Raw genomic sequence first — 25905 nt, forward strand, 5'->3', positions numbered from 1 at the left:
AATTCGTTTGTTAAAAGATATATTTTTTTGTTAACAGGGATTGAATGGTGTCATAAGATACAACATCACGGGACCAGACAGGGCTCTGAAGGTCCTTGAAATCGATCCAGTGACAGGAGTGATCAGAACAAGGATTTCACTGACCCAAGAAAATGACATACCTTTTCCAGTAAGTACAAACTTGGAAACTTACTTAGCAAAAAATTTCTGAGGAGTTGACTACATTCTTCTTTTCTTTGTTTTTTTTATTATTTCCATTTTCTTTCTCTGCTGTTGTGTAATAGAATATTAAATTAAATTGTCTATTTTAACTACATTAGTGTGTTCGTATTTCTTCTGCCAATTATCTTTTCCAACGTGTTCTTACCTGCAAACATCCTTATAGAATCTGGGAATTATACAATGTGCCAAAACGATTTCCAGCAAAAATATAAATGCTAATTAATAAAGTTCCTATTGCAACGATCACATACGAGGTGTCTTCAATAAGTTTCCAGACTTTTTTCGTATGGGCACTTTTATTGATAGTACACATATAAAACTAGTCTAATTCAAAATGATCTCCTCCGGCTGTAATGCACTTGTTGTACAGTTCCAACAACTTCTATTAGGCCCCATGGAAGTTCCCTTGTGTGAGCATGTCAATGACCTTCGTCAGAGCTTCTTGCATCTTTTTTTTTTTTTTTTACATAGGAGTCACCACTTATCAAGGCCCAGAGGTCACTTGAGGATAAGGGTTAAAGAGTGTAAAGTAGTCAATGAGAGAATATCGTAGTAATCGTTAGTAGTGGAAATTTGACAAATGGATTACCTAATGGAATGGCTAATCGAGAACTTGTTTACGTTGGACTTGAAGACAACCATATTGTAGTCAGCTGGAAAGCAGGAAAACAGAAGAGAGTTCCACCAGTGTGCAGTTCTAAGAAAGAAGCTTTGTTCATGAAATCTACGTTTAAGTTTAGGCACAGATAAAGAGTGGGGGAAATTATTGATAGTGTTTTCAGCTAGACTAGTGTTTCTTGTGAAAGTTTGGCGAAGAAGGGACCATAGATTGGAGCTCAGACGAGCACTTGCTATGAAAATCTTAATCTCCTTAGATGTCTTATAACGATAGCCTCTAAGCTTTTCCTTGAGTTTAGGAAATAACCAAAAGTTATAGGGAACAATGGCTGGACTATAGGGAGAGCAAGGAACTGTCTTGATGCCCATCTTGGTCAAATAGTCTCTGATAAGAATGAAGTACTCTTGGGACAAATTTTGTGCAAATCTTCTGTATCTTCAGTTCCTCATGAATAATTGTGTACGGTTCCCACACTGCCATCAAACGCTGCACTTATTGTCTCTATAGACACATGACGGTCCTTATCCATCAAATTCTTTATTTAGTCAATCAACTCTGATGTTTTGACTTCCTTACTCCTCTCACACCTCTGATCATTCCTCACAAACTGCCTGGCTTCCTTGAATCTATTATGCCACTTAAAAAATTGATGGTCGATTCATGCAAGATGGTCCAAAAGGAGTCTGAACCATACCATACGTTTCTGTGGCATTTTTTCCAAGTTTTAAACAGAATTTTATTGCATATCGTTCTTCTAAAGTGTCCTTACGTCCAGATTGCATTTTTGAAATTCACCAGCTGTGACAATTAGGCTTTAGTAGGGTGTATTCCAATTTCTGCTGTAGCTGTTCATTTGAACCTGAAATCATAAACATTGGTCAGTCATCCCATAAGATAGTCTACAACAATTTTAAATATTTGTACAAAAATTTCTGAAAACTTATTGAAGGCACTTCGTATCATAAAGAAATAATGTTATTTTTATATCTCTATCTCTACTGTTATATAAAAGTCACTGTGTGTGTGTGTGTGAGTTCCTTCCTCATAAATTCCGAAACAGCTGAGCCTTTGTGCGTGAGAGTTCCTTTCTTCACAGTTCCGAAACAGCTGAGCCTATCTTTTACAAATTTCACACAAAGGTAATTTCTATATCTGGCAGTGTTCTTAGATATGTTTTGTAGAGAAATCCATCCAATAAGTATCGAAAATTAACAAATCTGATCTTAAAAATAGCTTTTCTTTCTTATAGATAAAAAGATTTTTTGTGGGTGAATATTTTACGTTACACCAGTGTAACCTCCAATATTTCCCTGTAAAAATTCTTGTTTTTCATCTATAAGAGAAAAAAAAACTATTTTTAAGATCGTCAAGCCCAAATATCAGTTGATGTAATATTGTAAAGAAACACAGACGGAATTTGATGAACAATATTATTTTTTTATTTGCTTATTATTTTCGCAAATTAGTCCACTGGGTAAATTATTCTCCATAATATATAATAATCAATAGAGGATTGATTCTATAATAATACATACGCAATCTGCATATTAAAATATCATGTTTAAGTGTATTGTACAGCCAGGCAACACTGGGCGGTTAGCTAATATTTATATACACAAATCAGAATCTTCTTGAATTCATATCCTAAAGAATATTTTTGCATAAAAGAATGCACTTTTTTCCTAAACAGTGACAGGTAACCAATCTGTTAGTGGGTTAGCCTTCTGTGGATTTCTGGTCTTAGCATCAGTTGTGTGTTGTATCAGTTAATGTCAAAATGTATTCCTATTTTCTTTTTTTTCTTCTTTTTTTGTTAAGGCTCGTGTGACGGCAACCGACTCTGGAACTGACCGGAAAACGGCCTCAATTCAAGTAATCTTCAAGGTTCAATCTTCACAGAAGCCGATCTTCTCAAGAGCATTGTATGAAGTCAATGTTTTTGATAACACTGCCGTTGGTCGGTCGGTGTTTGAAGTCAGTGCTACGGATACATCTCAAGTACCGGTAAGTTGCATTTAGAAGCATTATTTAAAGAATACATAATGTAACAGAGTGCATATGAGCATGTATGAAAATATTAGCAGCAGCCGAAGGATGGATGGCTAGCGAGTACATTAGAAGCAGGAGCAGCATTTGAATGCATATGCAAGTGGCAAGTGTGCTCAGGCTTGCATCTGAAGCAAAAGAAAAAAAGTACACTACGTTGTCGGGAAGAAACAAAATTAACGCTGAAGGAGACGGACATGTAAAGTGAAGGTGAGAATGGGCTGGCTGTTGCCAATGTGAGGTCAAAAGAAAGAGAAATGCTAGCCAGGTTAGATGGGCATATGGCAGCGGTAGAGTTTTTAAATGGTGTCAAAAGGATAGTAATCATAGTAAATTCTTTTGTTAAAAAAAGAAAGAAAAATGCCGACCTGGATTTTTATTTATTTATTGTTTGTTCCTGCAATGTTACAGTAATACCTCATAAAATAACGGTTGAGGGTGACACATATGCGTCACTACTAATAAAAAAAATCCATATGATTTTTATATAGTACTAATCTTGTAAATGGCACATGTAAACAATTAAGCCCAATCAGATTATTAGTTTACAAATTAGACTATTAAAGTGCGCCATTTTACAAAACAATGGAAAAATGTAATTTTCATGTTTTGATAAAGTGTAGCTTTCTGATGGGGAAAATACTGTTCAAGCAATGAATTGGTAAGTGTTATTCAGACTTGTATGTCTTTAATGGAGTAGTGATTTCGTGATATATGTTTTGGAATGAAGACATTTTAGTTGTCATGTGTTATTTTATAAAAACATATCTTCTGCTATCCCAGACTGCATTAATAGCAAACAAAATAAATAAGTTTTTGAAGAAAAATATTGCATGTATTATCTTTAATTATTTGTTTTTGTACGCTTCCTCTATCAGTGTTCTGGTTTCTACTACATTGCAATAAACCTTATTAAATACCAATATACTTATTTATTAGCAATACTTCAAACAAACTACCATACACTCTGATTTTTATATCTAAGTGTTAATATTGTTATTCACGGTAGCTTTGTATATTACATAATGTGTAAGCAGTTATTCATTAATGGACAAATGCTTGTGATTCTGCAATTATATAAATTAGTATTTTCATTATTACTATCGTTACCATTACTACCTGCATTATTATAACTATCACTAGTATTTACTTCACATCAGCTGTTTCCCCCTAAAAGTATTGTAATAAATACAAGTCTGGCATGACATTATTATATATTTTACAGTGCCATGTTTGTTTTGTGGGGTTTTATTTCTGTTACTTTTGAGACTAATTATAGAATTTTCTTTATTCTCTACTAAAGCCCAATTTGGAGTACACCGTCACAAATACAGTGACTTTGTTTAATATGGATTTGAAAGGAGTTATCACTGTAGCAAAATCACTTCAAAATATCAACGTAAAACAAGTCAACGTAAGTATCAGGATCCGTTCCATCTCATTTTATTTTTGATCACTTATTACTAGGGCTGTGACAACAGAATATTCTTTTCATTCAAGTACAGTAAAACAGTCAATCAACTGAGAACCACATCAGTCTATATAAAAACATATAGGATATTAATGCATATATACTCAAGAGTCAAAACAATTAAAAGAATATGCTGTTGTCACAGCCCTACTTATTACCTCTATCTATTTAACAATGTTGTTTTCGTAAATACATTATCACTTTCTACCCTTTTTGTAAAGATGGGATCGTCGAAGATGCAGTGCAAAAAAAGTAATGGAAAAAGTAATCTGATATCGATATTGTGTTGAAGTCGAACTAAATTACACTTTCTTGGCTTTCATAATAGGATCAAAGTGTAATATATATATATTGTCTTAAGATGGTACAATCATATCGTGGGGTCTGCATACGCTCTGGTTGTCTATAGAATAGCAATATTTCACAAACTCTTAAAATAATTTGGAAGATGAACCCTTATAACCATATGTATATTTCGAAACTATATTAATACTTAAATAGATATGTTTCACTTTGAACAAAGTTGGTACGGTAATATGATTTTTGTTTTTATTTTCTTGTTGTCACAATCTAACGATCTCCATGACCGACATAATTTTGATGGTTTTCGCCTAATTTTTCATATTATATTGTAATTTTATTATATGAAGAATAATTCAAAGTGTAATAACTGTTCTGCCATTGATCAAAGGAGGAAAATCCTTTTGGCTGAGGAAATTATTTTTTTCCAATTGAGAGTGTCCCTTTTCAGAGCTGAATGTAACCCACATAAAAAACGATCCTCTGTCTAACTTTGCCCTCATGAGGAGGTAAGTAAATAGTGACTATTTTTATTAGAGATAATATTGTCATAATGCGATTGGTTTTTTTTCCATTTGTTTGTTTTTATTTCAAATTTCTCTAAAATGTAAAAATGTGTTCTTTGATTATTTTAGCTAAATGTACAGGCTTACCGTAAGAATGAACCATCCAAATTTGCAACGACTGTCGTACGAATTAACATCATAACTGACAACAATCCACCTGTTTTCCCAGAGACTTCCAAGACTATAAAAATTCCCGATGACTCTCCGATTGGTGGAGTATTCTTAACTGTCAAGGCCACAGATCAAGATCAGGTTTGATTGAATGTTTTTTTATGTTTCCTTTTATGTTTACCCTGATTGTATGTGTTAAATATTTGGGTCGAGATTACATTGTTTGAGCAAAGAATATGAATGTGGAGTGAAGAATTACAGAACAAATTCTATTGAATTCATCATTCGTATTGTATGTCATAAACACAATATTTGAGCCAATCAATTCAGAGCTAGTCTTCGGGTGTTCAAATTCTTATACTAATTTGTATGTATGTATGCATGTATGTATGTATGTCTAAAATTTTCGACAGAGATGACGGATTTTCACGAGATTGGTATCGTTTTGTAGCGCCACCCTTTAGACGACAAATATCGAAAAATTGGCTAAAAACATTAATTCCTTCACTCTCAACTGGGCACTTTTCTACAAGGTGGGGTCGGTTTTTTCGCTGATATTTTCGAAAGTCATCCCTCTTTTCGATTGATTAGACTTAATTTAAACCTTTGCCACTTCCGGTTTGACGATGAATGCAACGGTAAAGACGTCACATTTTTTTTTTCACGTTCTTTTCCTCTTTCGTCGTATTGGTTCAAGCCTGCCTGCCTACTTTTTCTTCCTCTGCGCTACAGGTTCGAGCCTGCCTGCCCACTATCACTTGTTTTTATGTTTTTTTTTGTTTTTTTGTTTTTTGGTCAACACACACCTCCAAACACCCAGGTAAAGCCGGGCAACCAGACTATTAATTCATATGATAAAGGCAACAGTAATAAATGTACTTGACACGGACATGGATCTCGCCAGAAGAAACAACATAATTGATTGTCGAAAATAAAATAATTGTTGATTGAATTCGAATCCTCTGCAAAGTTCACCCTTTTCAAAAGTATTCAGCAGACAGAAATACTTCACAACTAAGTAACTAAATAAACTTCCTAAAGCATGTAGTTATATCACTTCTGATTTGACATAATGACCATGCTATGATCAAATGGATTTTTGGCAACAAACTAGAGAAAGAGTCCTTTCAACCATGTTCTATTAGAAGCTTGATATTGGAGGCATTTTGGATGCCTTATGTTACAGATAGTTTGGCCATAGACAACGTGCCATCCTCCTGCATCAACACAATAATACGCATGGATACCCCATGTACGAGGATGTGTGAAAGACCAACACGGACCTGGTTTGAGTGTGTAATTAGAGTGCTTGACTGCTTGCAACATGACTGGTATCAACTCTATGGATTGGAACACATGAAGAGTAGACATGAGAGGTTCTCAGATGTTTCCCACCCTGGAGTCAGGGATATTAACAGTACGTTTAACATTAAAATATGATGATGATGATGATGTATACAGTCTTTGCTGGCACTGTGAAACTAAAGCTGCTGTTGCTGCCGCTTGTTCCAAGATCCCATAACCAACATACAAGGTAAACATTATATGTATAACATTAATTTTCTATTAATGTTATACAAATCATCGCTGTTGCTGTCATTTCATTTTAAGGATGCACAGAAAACCAATGTTAGTATTTTGAATATGTACCGGATCTAACAATATTTTTGTGAAAAATCAATTGTGAAAGTTCTATTGTCATAGTAAAACATCACTAAACTTTGCTGATCTATGTAGTGTAGTAAGGGAGGATTTTGTCTGTTGCACCTATACCTCATTACGTGTGTCTCTTAAAAGAGTGTGTGCAGTCTGTCTATATATGTCTTTGGCCATGGTCATAATGTCTTATCGCTTAAGTTTGTACGTGTGTGCATGTGTGTATAACAAACTTTGACATACCTTTTTTTTTTGTCTCTTGGCTTCTTTGCTCGTAGCTGCAAAAGGGAACTGCATGCACAAAATTAGACATCGGGGGCTTCCTTTAATTAATTAATGGTTGGTTAATTCTTCTAGCTCTTGGTCATTCCACATCTTTCTTTTGTTGGCCAACTTAAATCTTTTTTGCGTTTCTTTTTCTGACAAGTTTTTGAGCCAATTGTGATCCATCCAAAATCGGAAATCAGACTGACTTGCATGCGAGAGAATAAATATCTTCCTCTATTTTTCATGCTCTTTCTGTGAATATTATGTGTATATTAGCTTGCCTATGTTCTGTGAATAACAAAGTGTATGTGTGAAATAGTATGTATGTGTTCTTGGTGAACGAGGTGTACATGCTGTCACTATGCATACATTAGCATATAAATATCTCTTGTCGCGTATTTGCAACTTTAAAGGACTTTTTCACTCAAGTTGGGTTTGAAGGAAAAATCGGAAAGTAGTAAAAGGTTGTGTTTCAGTTTTTATAGTGCATACAAAAGTAGGAGGTGAATATTTTTATGCCTCTTACTATCTGAAAATAACTGTGGATATGAGTTTTTGTCCAATCAAGGGTCGATACTTAAAAAAATGTTTGACTATAAATTAACTATGCATGTTCTTTGACTGTTAGTCAGCTTTTATCACTGAAAGACTACTTAACATAATTAAATCCTTCTTAGATAAGAGAAAAATCCAGGTTGTCCTCGATGGTCGTACATCTAAACAATATGATATAAATGCAGGAGTGTCTCAAAGGTCTATTCTTGGACCTCTATTATTCCTAATATTCATAAATGACTTCCCTGACAAAATTGTCTGTGAGATGGGTACATATGCTGATGACACCACGCTCTATAACAAACATGACAGGAAAACAAATGAACACATATCTAAAGAAATGGCAGAATGCTAGAGGAAGACCTCCAATCTGTAGTAGAATGGGGACAAAAATGGATGGTCACATTCAATGCTGCCAACTTGTTTCCTTCAATAATTACAAGAAACCTTCTCTACCACCAATAGCAACGGCCAATGACTCTTTATCTGAAAGTACATCTTTTAAGCTCCTTGGCCTAACGTTCACGGGAAACATGAGTTGGAACAGATACATCGAGAGTATTGTCAGGATCGCTGCGAAGAAGGTAGGTTCTCTCTACCATGCTAGAAATCTACAAACACCCGAAAGTATCCTGTACCTCTATAAGGCCACCATTCGCTCATGTATAGAGTAGTTTTCATATTTGGGCTGGTGCATCTGCCACTAGTCTCTCGCTCCTAGACAAGGTTTAAAAGAGAGTCACCAATCTGATAGGTCCTGAACTGTCAGCCTCTGTCTCATCGACGAAATGTTGCATCCCTCTGCCTGTTCTACAAGTACTTTAACGGTGAATGCTCTGACGAACTGCAAGCATTTGTACCCCGTCGACGTAAATACCCCTGACAAACCCGACAAGCAGCTAAATCCCACCCCTTCACAGTAGAGATTCCTAGATGTAAGAGAGCCTTCTACTCCAGTAGTTTCTTCTCCAGAACCGCTAGACTTTAGAATTCCCTTCCGGGTCCCTGCTTCCCATACTGTACTAACATGCAAAAGTTGAAGTGCAACGTGAACCGACATCTTGCTACCCAACTCCCTACATAGTACCCCTGATGCTTATTGTCCTGATAGTAGCCCTCTACATCAAAGTGGCAATGTGCCTTGTTTGGGGTGAAAATATAATAAAAATAAAAATAAAAAAAGAAAGGATAATCCATTTGTGTGCAAGTCAATGGAGATGAATGAAAACTCAAATGTGGAAAAAATATATTGGGTGGCGAAGTTATTGAGATTGTTCAGATTTGTTACCCTGGTGATACCATTGGGGCACAGGGTGGGGCAGGTTCTAAATAAGAGTCAGTAGAGAATGGAAACTTCTACCATTACGACCAAGCAGAGCAATTACCCCTGTCCATCAAGGGAAACTCTATCAGACATGTATGCAGTGTGATAGTGAATAGAAGTGCAACCTGGCCAATGAGAGTTGAAGATATGCGAGGCATGGAGAGAAATTATATGAGAATGATACGACGGATGTGTATTATGAATCTCAATAAAATGCTGAGATATCAGAGGAAGATTAAATAGGGAGATGGGTGTGGAACAAGAAACTTTGAGTATATTACTACATTGTAAGAATGGATGAGAGTTCTTGGGTTAGTAGACATAGAAGAGTTAAAATAACAGTCCAGTTTTCAGAGGAAGGCCAAAGGAAAACATGGAAGGAAGTGATAAAAATGGATGTGAGAGAAAGAAGGATACATAAAGACCTGTCCAGAGAGAAGTTAATTTGAAAGTCAATTTTTAAAAGTCGCCCAACACATGCCAGCTTGTAAAACGGATGTTAAACTGATTAGCATGATGATATCTATTAACCTTTGATTATTAATAAACCATTTTACTTATTTGACGTATTAACGTCTTAACTATTAATGTTTAACTCGATTTATTTGTCATATTTATCTTTTTCTTTTCCAGGGTGAAAATGGGCGAATCACTTATAATATCACTTCCGTTGTGCCTGTGACACAAACAAATTTATTTTATGTAAACCCGACCACTGGAGAACTTACTGTCACTACTTTGCTCAGTCAAATCAAGAATGGACCACCACAGTATACTGTAAGTTTCTCTGAGGCTATTATTTCAGTACATACATATGGTACGATCATAGCTCAAAGAGGTATCTTCGTTCTTTGTTCATGTTGTGATTTATATCCATAAAAACGTATGTTAGTATTGCCAGTCTAAACAAGGAGAAAGTGTCTGTTAGCATTACTTTTCTGCAGTGTTAGAAAGAATGTAATCTTGAACTGAGCACCCGAAATCGTTGAATTTTGTACAACTCGAATAGAATAGCTGTATAAATAATAAATGAGACATTTTCTTTGCTTTTTTATAAAGACATAATTTATTTCTTAAGATTCCATTACCTTCATTTTATTGAGTATCAATTTATTGTTAAAAGTAGGAGTCGGCAGAAAACAACTACTTCAGTTACTGCCTGATAGACAAGGACATGATCGCATCGAACTCGTTTTGTGTTCGCCTTTAGATGGTCGTCTTTGTCACCTGCTTTGATCCTTTACCGACAAATTGTACTTTCAAGTCGCCTTTAAAAAATAATATTTCTTACTCTTATAGCTTGTCAGACCAACTGCTCTTCAAAGTAAAGACCTATGCTTGGTTATACAAGTGAGGGGTTCGTTTACGTTCGTGCGTCAGTTGCACGCTAACTTCCATCACATGTGGGTTTCATGAATAAAAAAATCTATTTATTGCATAAAAATTTCTGGCGATAAATGGTTAAAACTTATGTAGTATGTAAGTGTTGCTAAATAAACTGTCAGATCTCTGCATATACAGGTTTTGATTTTATTCTCTATTTCCTTTTTTTGCTGGCAAGTCTTGGATTTTGATGCAACTCTTTTTAATACTTGCCCGAATTGATTGTTTTGTTTGTTTCATTTTTAGTTGACAATCGAAGCTAAGGACAATGGCGTACCACAGAACTTTGCTACAATGACCGTCATCGTGGACGTAATTGGTAATAGAAATGCTCCTCAATTCGATAAAGCCTCTTATACATTTACGATGAAAGAAACTGCCAGTTTGAACTCCTTCATCGGACGAGTCACGGCTACAGATAATGATAATGTAAGAATAGTATTTTGAATATACTGACTAGCCAATTTTATGTTTTTGGCCATGTTATTAACACTTAAAATAAATGAAAATATTTTGCATTCTATGAATTCTAATGGCTTTATATTTCAAATTCATATACATTTGTGTGCGTGCGTGTGTGTGCGTGTGTGTGTGTGTGTGTGTGTGTGTGTGTGTGTGTGAAATAAATCTGAAAGTTTTCTCTTATTTGTTGACGTATAGGAATACAAAATATCTTTTTAAGAATTTTTTTTTCTAAAAGAACAGAATTTTAGCCGTTCCATGTGCCTTCTTCAGTGTATTGAGGAGTAAGTCCATGTACAATGGTGATATGTGCGTACGGTGGTAATAGCAAGATAAAAACAGTATATTCAATGATTTGAATCCATCTTTACATGTAATTCGTTTGTCTCTACTACCCTCCTTTTTAATAAATATGAACTCTCGATCAAATAATGTATAATCTGGAAACCGTGACACATGTACGTACGTACCTATGTTAAAGCTACTACGGTATTATTATATCAATATGTGTGTGTGTGTGTGTGTGTGTGTGTGTGTGTGCGTGTGTTTTCGTAACCTGTGTTTAAATCTGTATCAATTAAGTTAAAAATGTTACATTTAAACAAAACCTTTCATATACACACACATACACACACACTCATACACACACACGTACACCCGTACATAGACACACAAACACACATATATATAACCTTCAATTTATATGATATAGAAAATCATCAATGATATAATTAAAGATCAATCAAAAATTTGTAAATCTCAGCAGCTCAGTATTTAGTGGCATAGAGCTCTAGATAGATATATTTTGTCGACACAGAGCATTTTTCAAATCAAATTCCAAATAAATAGAATACACGAAGGTATAAGTGTTATTTACAGCTGTTTCAAAGGAAAGTTTATTTTTTATCTTTTAATAATAACTCATCAAAATTATAAATGCAAACTCTTATCAGAACAAAATTTTTGCAAAGCAGAATTTTAGTGAACACATAAACACATTCAATGTGCATATCCCAAAAAAAGTCTCGAATTCCACTAATAATAACACCAAATTACAAGAAAAGTCTTCTTAAAAATATCTCGATAAATGTCATCACTCATTAAACACCAAAAAGCATATTAAAATCCTGTAGCATTAAATGTTTTACCTTTTTATTTCAGGACAAAGTCTATTACAGCCTGTCAAGTCAAACTACGGATTCACGGTATTTCACCATTAATAATTTCACAGGTGAAATTACTCTAGCTGGAAGTGTATCGTCCGACTCAAGAAACCAATATAAAGTAAGTTGCCTTTCTATTATTCCCATACGTAAGGACTGGGTTTTCTTGTTTTCTTTTATTATCTCAAGCAGGTTTAATTAAAATTTTTGTAAAGAATTTTTTGGTAGGAAAGATATGTAACAGAGCGTATATGGGCATATATGTGAAAATCAGCAGCAACCGAAGGATAGATGGCTACTGAAAAGATTAGCAGTGACAGCTGTTAAAGCAAAGACCTTTGCAAGTTATTCTCCAAAATATCCCTGTATTTGGCTCCATTCATTATTCCTTCAATTATTTCTAGTGTACCAATCCTGAGTGAAAAAAAAGTAGCCGCAAATCATAATATTTCCTTCTCCATGCTTCACGGTAGGGATAATGTTCTTCATATCATATGCAGAACCGTCTGCATGCCAGAAATGGGTTGCATTGTTATTGCCAAATAGCTCAATTTTGGTCTCATACAACGATATCACATGATGAAATAAAGTAGTATCCTCATTGATAGACTTTTTGGCATGCCTTAGTCTTGATTTAAGGTAAACTTTCTCCAGTAAAGGAGTCTTGCGTGGTCTTCGAGGCTTGAGACTTTCTCTGTGTAGTTTGTTATTGATGATCGTCTTGCAGACGCTGGTGCCCATACGGCTGAGTTTTTTTTTTTTTTTTGCAGCTCTTCGCGAGTCAAAAAAGATAATTTCAAACAGTTTGCAAGATCTTTCGACAACACATTTCCGAAATTTTCCAGGGAGCTCTTTTTGTAGTGCCTGACTCTTTCCACTTCTTTACAATTTACCCTACAGTATTAACAGGCACATTCAAAGTTTGTGCTATACACCGGTAACTTCTATTATTTTTAGTGCTGAAATAATACAGTCCTTTATGGACTGTTCGCCTTCCTTTTGCTTGGCCATGTTGTAATGTTTTCTGAGAGAGATCTGGACAGAGAATGACTAGAAGTTTGCAAAATATGGAACTTATGGAATATCGAACTTTTAGAATATCGAAACTTCTAGAATATCGAACCTTCTAGAACGATCTGGAATGTAAAAAAAAATAATGAAAGAAGAAGACTGTCCAAATACTTCTTTCACTATCTATTTTATGAAATGTTTAATAATTGTTTATTTTTTTCAACAAATTTAGTTTCTCTCATTTCTATATATTTTTAGTAACATAAAAGTTTTATTATATGTTCACGGAGATAATGTGCAGATGGTTAAGTCTATGAAGAGAGGGTAAGAAAGAGCAAAAAGAAAAGGATAGAATTGTAGATAAAAAAATAGAGAAATAAAGGATATAATATTAAAACTAGACATAAAAATATAATAAGAAAAGATAAAATTGAATAAATACAGTGTGACCAAAAATAGCGTGAAAAGAATAAAACATAAAAATATAACAAGGTAAAAATAAAAAGTAAGAAATAAGAATAAAGTAAAAAAAGAAACAGGAAGAAATATACTAACATAAAATAAAAATAATGAATAAAGAATAAATAAAAAATAATTAGCAAGATTGACACTTACTTTTATACAGCCTAACATTACAAATGCATTTGAGAAGTTTTAACACTGCACTAGCAAAAGGGCCCGGCATATAAAATCAACATCTACTTACAGATTTTTTCTAATATAGTAGTTCCAACAGATTTTTTTCTAATATAGTAGTTCCAACAGATTTTTTTCTAATATAGTAGTTCCAACAGATTTTTTCTAATATAGTAGTTCCAACAGATTTTTTCTAATATAGTGGTTCCAACAGATTTTTTCAATATAGTGGTTCCAACAGATTTTTTCAATATAGTGGTTCCAACAGATTTTTTCTAATATAGTGGTTCCAACAGATTTTTTCTAATATAGTGGTTCCAACAGATTTTTTCTAATATAGTGGTTCCAACAGATTTTTTCAATATAGTGGTTCCAACAGATTTTTTTCTAATATAGTAGTTCCAACAGATTTTTTCAATATAGTGGTTCAACTCCCCACTCTTATTTCATACAGTACCTATTCTTTCTCTGTCTGTCTGTCTCTGTGTCTCTCTCTCTGTCTCTCTCTCTTTCTCTACATACATACATACATACATATATATATATATATATATAATATATATTATATATATAATATATATATATATATGTGTGTGAATAAATGACAAAAGTCTATATTCCAAATTTCATTATGTTTGCCATCTTACAATTTATTCCTTTTAATTCAGTTGACAGTTACAATTCTTGACAGTATCTGTTTCGTAGCACAAAATCATTCACTTAATTATTATATGAACCAATGAATCTGTTTTGCCCTTAACTCATTATGATTATTAAAAATTTGTCATTACAACCCATTATCTAATATTCTTACTAAACTAATGTTTAACATATCCAAATATTGCGATTAGGCCAGTAGTTAGAATATTACGAATTAACTACTATTCCCTATTCTAATTTAATATTTAATTTATCTCCATATAATTATAAAATATAATTACATGCTTTTATTTATCAGTTTTAAATTAAATACTACATTATATGAAGTATATGATCATATTTACCTTCATAATCTATTTTAAATATAAATATAGTTATAACTTGTCATTATCTAAATACATTTGATTGATTTATTTGGTTTATTATGATTTACGATTACCAGATTATTTTACTTAATTAGCTAATTTTATATTTTATTTAATATATGTATCACCATAAAAGAAATTGCTACATTATCATGTTATGATAATTTTATATTTTTATCTAATCTAATTGTCATTTATTCATTATATGCTCTGTAATTACATTGAGCTTCTTAAATAAGGATTGGTATACATAAAAAGGAAATATAAGTGAATAAATATTATTTCCATATAAACTTGCCATTAGCGTATTAAGCGACGATCTTTGTGTAAACAAATCGAGCGGAGGTTTTGGACGATGTCAAAACATCGTTAATTCATTACCCACACAGCATCAGCCATATAGCGCAATGGTGAGAAGCCTTGACTGTCATTTGGGCAACGGGTTTCGATCCTGGCTTGAGGCAGTTGCCTGTCTAGCCGCACTGATGAACTGTGAAACAGCGAAACAGTACTGTATGTAGATGACATACATATATATATATATATATATATGATTTTCAGAATGTAAGAGATTGTATATAATAAATTCCACAGCCAAACAACGTCGCAGCCCACAAGAGCCATGACAGTCAAAGAACCGGAAGTCCAAGACTCGAGTTTCGCCCTCATTTGGGCTCATCAGTTAGACACATCCGAACTCAGGATTCGAAACCCGAAAATTACAAAAAAAAATTTTCACATATTATATATTCTGTATTAACCTGTATTCTGCTTTCATCTTCTAGTTCCAAGTTATTGCCAAGGATGATTCCCCGTCACCAAAACAGACAGAAGTAACCGTTTTTGTAAATGTTGAGCGAAACATGAATCCTCCGATATTTCTTCAGCAAAATTACACTGCAATCGTAAATGAGTACGAGCCTGTACAATCATCTGTTATCCAAGTCCGTGCCAGTGACGCCGATGCTCAACAAAATCCCTTGGTAAATATAATTGTATATATTTTTTGGATTTTAATACCATTTTTTTTTTAAATTTTTCTTCCTTTAAAGATTGTAACGCTGGGTATGGGGCAGCCAAACCAACTGTCATCACTGCCTTGCTTTTTATTGAAGCCAACCGACAGCTCTTTTTAGTATCCTCGTTGTTTCCTTAAGTGCAATTGTCTGGATCTCTTTTGCACTTGGTTCACCAGGAATATTAGTTAGGTAGGACTTCAGGTTTTTCTTCATAAGCCCTGTAGCATCTGTGTGCACGCGCGCGTGTGTTTGGAGGTATTGAAAAAACAAAAAAAAAATGATTTATATGTCCATCAATGTTTTGTTCTTATGTCGAGTACTTTCTCAAAATGACTGATTTGAAGAAATAACATAGTATAAGGTGTGTTTCTGAAACGTATATACGCATAAAATTTTGTTGGAATATAATAGTGATTATATCATAACGGTTGTATTCTTCTGTTATAATAAGCACACATATCATTATCTGTACTCACTAGAAGTTTTCACTCAGGCCTCATCAAAGACTTCTGTGAGAACATTCTGTTTCTCAGAGTCTGAACGACAAGAAGTTTGCCCAGATTTGCTAGACTTTCCACTTCTTTCAGCCATCTTTGCAAATAATTTTGCGTTATCGCAACAGCCGTTTACTATTGATTTCTTGCTGACAAGGACCATTGATCTTCAATGGAATTTGTGTAACAATAAGCCTCCCCAACGTTCCAGTGGAGGTCTGGTTAGTGCTTTCTCTCCTTGGTCTTTCCATCCTCCTTGACCCTCCATGACTATTTGGTGTGGTGCCAGTTATGCCAACACTACCATTTTTAAAGGATGGTTATAATTACAATTATACGGTTTTAGTTTTCCTGGAGGGGGGGGGCATAGGCCATCCACAACTTTGTAGATGTTTTTGTAGCGAGGAGTTCTTTTTTCGGGGTGAGGGTGTTTGCCCCACGCCCAACTTTCCCAGAAAATACATACAGCGCCTTGTCTTCCCAAATGATCACCCATCTGGTACTGGCAAGGCTCAATGTTGCTTAACTTCGGTAATCTGGTGAGAACCGATGTGTCAATGTAATTGTGCTGTATATTTTAGTTTTCATGATTCCATGTAATGTTTTTTTTTAATGTTTTTGTTTTGCTTCTGTTGCAGTTTCTATATGTCCGGTTAGTATTTGTAGCTCATGTGTATTAGTCTCTACATTCAATTTATTATTATTATTATTATTATTATTATTATTGTTGTTGTTGTTGTTGTTGTTGTTCGCTAGGAGTTCTCCCAGAGGTCATCATCAGTGAATACTCATTGATAATAAGCAGTGATGTTTCCTGGAGTCTGGGTGACAACAAATCTCCCCAGATTTCTAGTACTCTCCACCTCTTTCAATAACATTTGCAAATTGATTTGTGTTATCGCAACAGCTGTTTACCATTGATTTCTCTTTGGTAGCGACCATTGGTCTTCAGTGGGATTCCAGATCCCAATTCTCTTCACATTTACCCAGTGAAAGTGTGATTAGAGCTTTCCATCCTCGATCTTTCCATTCTCCTTGATCCTCTTTATTTATTTGGTGTGACACCAGTTTATGGTTACAAAAAAAGGGGGGGAGGTGATGGTTTAGGGCAGTTCACTTACAATTCTACAGTTTCAGTTTTCATGATTTCATGGTAGGTTTCTTTGTGTTTTACTTCTGCAGCAGTTTCTATGTGCCTGGCTAGTGCGTGAGGATCATGTGTATTAGTCCCCGCATTCGAGGGTTTTCCTTAATATTTCAGCCGTTTTTATTATTGTTATCTGCTGTGACTTCTCAGACATCCCTCTGATTCGATTCTTTTCTCAAAGTTTTTTGGTATTGTTCCTAGTGCTCCTACTATTATTGGTGTTAGTTAAATAACATCATCTTTCATATCCCTTTGAGCTCTCTAACCAGTTCCGTGCATTTGCTCCACTTCTGTTTCCTTGAACTTTGTAGTCTGCTGGAACGGCAAAATCTACAATCTGACAGGACTTTTCCTTCTTGCTAACTATTATGACATTCGGTCTTGCTTGGATGGGTTTATCCGGTTGTATATTCTTGTCCCATAGGATTCTGTGACTTATGTTTTCAAGTACTGATTTCAAGTATCAGATGCAGTTGCTTGCATAATTCCCAGTGTACTGCCTTCCCCTCTTGATCGGGTCTACTTTCATATTCTTTTTGAGCTAGTTTGCTGCATTCGTTTATTATGTGATTTATTGTTTCCTCTCTTTGTCCACAGAGTCTGCATTTACTGTGTTCTTGTGTCTTGTCGATCTTGGCTTTGATGTGGTTGGTTCTAGTTGTGTTATCTTGCGCGGCTGTTATTAGGGATCCAGTTTCTCTATTTAGTTTTCTTTTTGTAGCCATGTCCAAGTGTTTTCATTAGTTCCATCTTTTTATTATTATTACCATCATCATCATCATCATCATCATCATCATCGTTATTATTATTATACAATCTTTCTTTTCTAGAGTCCAAGCGGAACACTGGTGTATTCCATTTTCCCACCCAATGATTTCTTTTTCATCAGTCCGACGCAGGGAATAATTTACATCAAGGATTTGCTGACTACAAACAAAATTGGCAACTTTGTTACCGTAAGTAAATACCTTAAATAATCGATCTATCCTTTTCTTTGCTCACATCTGCAAATCTGAGTGACAAGAAGGTTTATTTTGTTTGTCTGATAAACCTGATCAACAGGCTTGCAAAGTCGGAAAGTATAATGTCCTATTCAACAAGCACTTGTCATATGCTGTCCCCATAAGTATTGAAATTTGCTGATTTCATTCATCAGTTTCAATATTTTCATATAATCATTCATCATTTCAACTGAGAATTTATCACTTTAACTCTTGTCCGTCAGTGATTTTTGCCCTCGATAAGTGATTACCTATTAGTGAAATTTTTTTAATGAAATCGAATTTACAATAATAAAAAGCAACTTTCTTTGTATGAAAATGTTTGATATTCAAAAAGCATTTGAGAATCCTATGTTACATCATTTAGATCATATTTTGTTCGATGACCCCTGAAAGTGCATTTCCTGCTAGTTATTATGGCGCTAGCTATATACACTTGGATTTGCTCTCTAAGCACTATGATCATGGGAGGAGAGGGGTAGGTCCTTGACACCAAAGATAACAGAGTATAGGCCATTGTTGAAATTCCTTTTCCCTGTTGAAAGAGGTATTGCAGGTCTAGAAGATCCATCACCCCTAGGATTTGCCCTTTTCCTTTGAAAAGTTTATTGCTAATCGCCTGAGAAATGCTGGTAGAGCGGCCTAGGCATGTTTTGAAGGCCAGAATTCTCTTCCTCACTTTCCGACCTTTGTGGCACATCATCTCACCATGGGAGGGAGATAAATATTTACCACAAAACTGTGCACTGAACCCTCACATGCTGCGGCCACTGTGTCGAAAATAGAGATTAAAAGAAACACAGTTTACTGAATCCGAAATTTTTTATACCTCTCTCTTTGGAGCCAGATGTTTACAACTCTATCCACATGCAGCTTTTAAATAGCTATGCCCAACAGCAGCTAGCAGTCACACAAGGGCTCCGTCACTTGAAGCAGTATCGCTCACTAAAGGTCAACCAACAGGAAGTCACCTTGTGTCGAACCAACCCCATCACATTAAGACAACCTGTACTTGTTATTCTGACAGCCGTTAATTGTGAATAGCTGATAACAGTGATAACAGTCACGTCGGTTGTTCACTCACTACTAATTCCCATTGATCACATTCCAGTCACACCGAATATCTCTGACCAAAAAGCAGGTCAGAGGACCTTACACTGAAGTTGAGGAGCCGTTTATCATGATGAACCTCTTTTACAGGCCACGAACTACACATCTTTATATATTGTATTTATAATTCATACGCATTATTTGAACCTAAATTCCCGCATTTATCTTTTTTTCTTTCTTTTTTTTTTACTACCATATGCTTTTTATAACACCTATCATACACATATATCTAAAAGTGAAAATGGATACCCTATCTGATATCAGCAACGTACAATTAGGTGGGAATTAAAACTATATCATTTATTTATTTTTTATTTTTATTTTTTTACAGTTGACTGTACGAGCCATTGATCAATCATCTCAACCAAAAACGGCCACGGCTAATGTCTTCATTACAATAAGACGCAACCAGTACGCACCGAGTATCGCTCCTAAGCTTATCGTTGAAAATATCAAATCAACTTTCATTTTGACGATGGAGATTGCCAAATTTACAGTGACCGACAAAGATGCAGTTCCTAATGGAAGGGTAAGTTTCTTTTTCCTATTACATTTATAGGATCAGTACGTAGATATACGAGTCAGCCAAGCTCCAAACTCGGCCCCATCACCGCCGTGTTAGATTCCTGTGCCTGTTTTACAAGTGAAAAATTGAAATGTACTCATAGCACTTATATATATATATTGGATCGACTTGAGAGGAGTTTCATGCAAGCTGAAATATTATGCGTGCTTTGTTTTTTATATATATGTTTTTACATATCCAACATTTTTTCACTTTTTTATTTGGCAATTTATAACTACAATAGTTTACGGTTTCACTTAATGCCTTAACTAGCAAATTCTAGCATTGCTACAAATATAATTTGCTGATTTCTTTATGTCTTTTGATGAGAAGAATAACAAGAATAGCATTCTTTGAAACTCCGTGGAATAAGGACTTTGTAAATTGTTTTTGGAGTATTCAGTCGAACAATAAATTTTGATTGTAAAGTTCAACTTATAGTTTTAATTTTCTTTCTCTTCATATATATATATATATATATATATATATATATGTGTGTGTGTGTTACATTTACAGATGAGTGTATAAACTGTTATACACACATGTGTCATCGTTGTCATGGCCTTAGATTCTTTCTGTTTACTAATAAACTCATTCGGACGCCAATGTTCATAAAAAAGGTTTATTTAAAAAGTAAGACAGTCACAGAAAAGCATCAGAGAGACGTCCACCCCACGTAGTATGGGAGAGAGGAATATAGACAGATAGATGGATAGTTTGTCTCATGACACCACACCACACTGTGTGCACTGCCTCTCCTCCCCTTACATTATTAACGTCTTTTTTGCTTAAAGTCTTGCCAGCCAAAGAGATATGAAATATTTGTCCAGAAGTCGCATGGAGTCACGTTTGAAGTTTTTCTTCAAACACTGCCCTCATTATGTCACAGATAAACGATACACACATAAAGCAAGGTATGAAACTTTAGAAAACAGCTTCCGGTCTGCAATGGAATGGGGAACTTTAGAAAATGGCTTCCAGTCTGAAATGGAATGGGGAATTAAATGGATGGTAACATTTAATGTTACTAAGACAAAGCAGCCTTCTTTTAACAATTATAAGAAACTTTTTTCAACCACTGATTACCATAGCTGATAACACTCTACCTGAGAGTCCATCATTTAAACTCGTTGGTCTAACGTTCACAGTTGCGATGAATTTAAATAAATACATAGAATATATTACTAAGACTGCTGCAAAGAAGGTGAGATCCTTCCAACACATTATAAAAATACTCACAGCTGACAATATCCTATATCTCTACAAGGCTACCATTCACCCATTCAGTGAATATTGTTGCTACATATAGGCCAGTGCATCAACCACTAGATCTGTCTATTGGATTTACATTTAAGACCTGGCTTAACAAATTCATTCAATCATAAATAAATGAATATAACGGCATAAATAAATGGGAATTGATTCAAACATGTCTTATATGTATTAGGTCAGTATCTGGGTAGATACCAGATAACTCCATATTACACAACTGTCCATTGCTTTTATTCAGTATACTGCCATCTGTCTCAGAGAGTGGAGGATTTCGTTTCTTGTGATAGACAGTTTTTTCAAGTACTATAGATAATAATCAAGGTAAGTTTATAAAATGCAAAAATTCTCAGTAGTAGTTTAACTATCGAACTTCATAATTTTTCCAGTTTAAAGATAATCATAGCATCATTAACCTTTAAACTAACTAAAATTAACAATAAATATTTTTTAAATCATCTACATCATAATTCAGGTCATAAAGGGTTAAAAAAGAGTCTCCAATCTAATAGATCCAACACAGTCAACCAAGTTCCAACCTCTAAAACCTACTACTTCAAGGTAAAAACTAGCCATTGAGAATTGTATGGATAGATTCTGATCCAGAAAACAGCAATTGTTTCAACTTTGTAAGAAACATCGCTCATGAAATGCGAAGGCAAAAGGATAAAATAAGGGAAGCGAGAGTTACAAAGTTTCCGAAAGTAGACCTAAAGTCCACTTTCTACTTTCCTTACTCATAATCTTTTCAATAAATGTTTTTGTTCTTTCAGAATCCAAACGGTGAGATAACAATGAGCATCCCCGATGCCTATCCACTTGCGCAAGAATATTTTGCTGTCACTGACCTCGGCTCCATTTATCTCAGAAAATCTCTCGTGAATACCAACAGTGCTGTCTACAATGTAAGTGATTAGTATTTTCTATCTTCTATAACATTGGTTCCCAACCACCGTGCCGTGGCACGTTAATGGGCCACAAAGTGATTACTATTGTGTCGCTAATAGGTTTTAAGTGGAAATTACAAGTTGTTATAGGTGGAAAACAGCTTTCATATCGTTATAAATGGAGTTGTTTATATTAATAAACACTAACTCACATATTATTACTTGCGTGATATCGATGCTTAAATATAAAAAAAAGAATAAATAAAATGTATAATAAATCGTTTGTTTAAATTTTGATATTTGGAATTTTCTATAAGCGTAAAAATTGGTAAGCATTGGTAAATATTCATTTAAATATTCATTTTTTGTGTGTGTGACCAGCGTGCCGCAAAAATTTAATATATATATATATATATATATATATATATATATATATATACATACACACACACACATACACACACACACACACACACACACATATATATATATATATATATATATATATATATATATATATATATATATATATATATATATATAAGGAATTGTTTGTTAATAATAAGACTTGAAAAGTCAAACTTTTACACAGTGATGTACTGTGTGTGACAGTGTTCCATAATATATTTCGAGGAAAATTCTCTTCCAATAATGGCGGATGTTTCAAATCTTGAGATCACAAGTATGAATAGGGACGCAGAAAATATCTAGCAGTACATAATTCTGTAGGAGTTTGACTTTTCAATTAAATCTTATTATTGACAAAAAAAATTCAATAAATAAATAAATATATATATATATATATATATATATATGTGTGTGTGTGTGTGTGTGTGTGTGTGTGTGTGTATACATATTTATACATAATGTGCTGTCATTGTTTTAAACACAACAATAATACAAAATATAACTTGATAAATGGTCCTAAGTTTTTTTTAAAATCTTCATACAATTAATCGAATTTTTTATAATTCTTTATTTCTTTTTTTTTTTTTTTTTTTTACCATTTCAGTTTAAAGTCATCGCTTCTGACAAAAGTTGGAATCCTAAAACAAGTGAAGCTAACGTCATTATTAACGTCACACGAGTTGATGTACAAACTGGTGATTTGCAATTTGAACAACGTGTTCATGCGTAAGCAGTTTATTTTGTTTTTTAAATAATAATACAAAGTAGCTTTGAAGTATGAATATGCATTGAATATTTATTTTAATCTTATCTATATAATGGATAGCAAAATCATATCACTATAAAGCTACTATTCACCCAGGCATGAAATATTGTTGAGCCGGTGCACCAGTCAATAGCCTCTACTTCTTGGTCAGAGATTAAAATCCGTCTCTAACCTAGTGTTATATATTCACTGGAGCCGGTCGTTCAAATGTGTTTTTCAGTTTATATAATTTCTAAATCTACTTTTGTCACTGGTCTACGATATATATATATATATATATATATATATATATATATATATATATATATATATATATATATATTGACAGTGTATAAAACACAGCACAGCTGATCTACAAATAATATTTTGTTTTATTCGCACCGATATCAGTTTGGATTTAGTTATGACGAGTGTTTGACATCACTGAAGGTGCGCAGCAGTAGTGTGGATGTTTGGCAGTGAAGGAAATGTCAGCTTGTTCTTGCTCTGTATCCTTGTAATCGACTGACTCGCTTTTTGTTTGTATCGATTTATATAAACATTCTTTTAGCCTGGAATGTTTAATATTTCCCACTGTCTATTGTTTAATATTTCCTTTGACTAATATTTCTGATCAAATTATGCATTTCAATATACAATGGTGGAAAGCCTCACATTCTTCACATGGAACCGATCTACGTGTGTGCAATCAATGTTTTCGGGGTCACCTGCCAAATTTCCAACACTAGTAGGTCTCACACTGTCTACTAATATCTAGTCCCTGTTCCATTGCTGCAATATAATATCTCTGTGCTTGTTTTCTGAATGCGTCCATGGAACGTGGTCAGATGAACTTACTGGATTTGGACCCCCTCAACGAAAAATTATGTACGCACCTTACTAGCAGCAAAATACCCCCCTTTTCAGTGTTCTATTTTCACGCTGGTGAAAAACTTTCTACTTATTTTCTTGGGCTGCTTGTCTTTGTAATTCTCTTCCTGTTCATTGTTTCCCTGCACGTGCCAACATACATAAACTTAAATGTAATGTGAACAAAAAGTTTGTTTCCCAACTCCCCATATAGGTTACCCTCATCTATAAATCTTGTCCCTGTTATCACAGCGACTATATGCCTTATTTTGGGAGGAATAATAATAATAATAATAATAATAATAATAATAATAATAATAATAATAATAATAAAGCAATAAAAATCCATGTGAAATTTAAATGTTTTTAAAAGTAATTTTCTTTTGTTATAGTGTCGATCTACCGGAAAACACGAAATCGGGTGAAGTCATTCTCTCACTAAAAGTCACCAATATCAAATTAGCTACAAGAATCGTTTGCAAACTTTTGAAAGACTATGGTGAGTTTTCGTCAGCTTTTGTGCTATTATTTGTCATGTTTTATGTTGTTCTGATGATGAATTGTCCATCCATTCCACTTGACATTTCCACTGCAGGAAGGTGGGGGAAAATATTCCAGCACACCAAAACTGGAGCAGTTTGGCCTCTTAAAAACCGCCTCAGCATCAGCATTCTTCAGTCAGGGCGTCTCAGGCAGTTAGCAATAAATTAACTCTTCCCTAAAGAAGGACATCAAAGCCTGAGAGAGTGGGCCTCTTATGACTACCTAGGACTAATACTTCAGTCCGACATAAAAGACCTCTGAATTGGCCTCGATTCTGTTGAACTGATTGTCCAGAATGGATTTTCGACTGTATATATTGATCAGCAAGTCGCGTTTGCTGCTTGACTTACTAGGTGAATTACAGTTAAATTATTACATACTCATCGTCCAGTGTGTATCAAAATACGGATGATATCACAATTAGTTTTATAGATTCATACCATTTTGAAGCTGCAAAGTTGTAGTGTTAACGTAAATGTTATAAAGAGAGAGAAAGAGAGATGGTAAGATGTTAGAGATTTTTCATTTTTATTTAGATTTTAGAATGTTAGAGAATTTTGAAATCTTAGAGATTTTAAAATGTTAGAGATTTTATGGGTGAGGTATATCTGTGTGTATTTATATGTCTTACATTGCTATGGGGTTGTATCCATCCCAGATGATGTTGGCTGTCTCATATGTTGCTTTTCATGTCATTTGAAGATTATACTCGGTGAACCAAGTGCAAGGGACATAAAAACAAATTGCAAATTCTATAGAAAAAAAGGCAGTGGCTTAGCATGCAAGTAATCTATCTTTCTTTTTGTCCTCAAAGAATCATAATAGATAAATAAGACAAACATATAGATTGAAAAGAAGAATAAAGTTATATTACATTAATACGATGTCACCTATGTACTGAGTGGATTACAGTCAAATTATTATATACTCATTGGAAGAGTCTCGTGTGTATCTAGATACTACAAGGGACGGATATGAAATGATTAAATTAAAAAATAATAAAATAAAAATGGTACAAATGAAGATGATT

The 25905-nt window shown here is 34.2% G+C and overlaps 1 protein-coding gene across 1 annotated transcript in view; it reads left to right on the top strand.

The window, feature by feature from the left end:
- The window catches only part of LOC145266635 (uncharacterized), a 471019-nt gene that overhangs the window by 409598 nt on the left and 35516 nt on the right, over nucleotides 1–25905 (top strand). The window contains exons 161-173 of the mRNA XM_080122558.1: nucleotides 38–169; nucleotides 2660–2845; nucleotides 4191–4301; nucleotides 5294–5476; nucleotides 9771–9914; nucleotides 10767–10949; nucleotides 12144–12266; nucleotides 15603–15800; nucleotides 18308–18433; nucleotides 19920–20117; nucleotides 22196–22327; nucleotides 23322–23443; nucleotides 24725–24831. Coding sequence (XP_079978684.1) covers nucleotides 38–169; nucleotides 2660–2845; nucleotides 4191–4301; nucleotides 5294–5476; nucleotides 9771–9914; nucleotides 10767–10949; nucleotides 12144–12266; nucleotides 15603–15800; nucleotides 18308–18433; nucleotides 19920–20117; nucleotides 22196–22327; nucleotides 23322–23443; nucleotides 24725–24831 — 1945 coding nt within the window. The remainder of the gene's footprint in view (nucleotides 1–37; nucleotides 170–2659; nucleotides 2846–4190; nucleotides 4302–5293; nucleotides 5477–9770; nucleotides 9915–10766; nucleotides 10950–12143; nucleotides 12267–15602; nucleotides 15801–18307; nucleotides 18434–19919; nucleotides 20118–22195; nucleotides 22328–23321; nucleotides 23444–24724; nucleotides 24832–25905) is intronic.

The sequence above is a fragment of the Euprymna scolopes genome, chromosome 41 (genome assembly GCF_053919585.1).
Source record: "Euprymna scolopes isolate OS-2025 chromosome 41, ASM5391958v1, whole genome shotgun sequence".
Lineage (NCBI taxonomy): Eukaryota > Metazoa > Mollusca > Cephalopoda > Sepiida > Sepiolidae > Euprymna > Euprymna scolopes.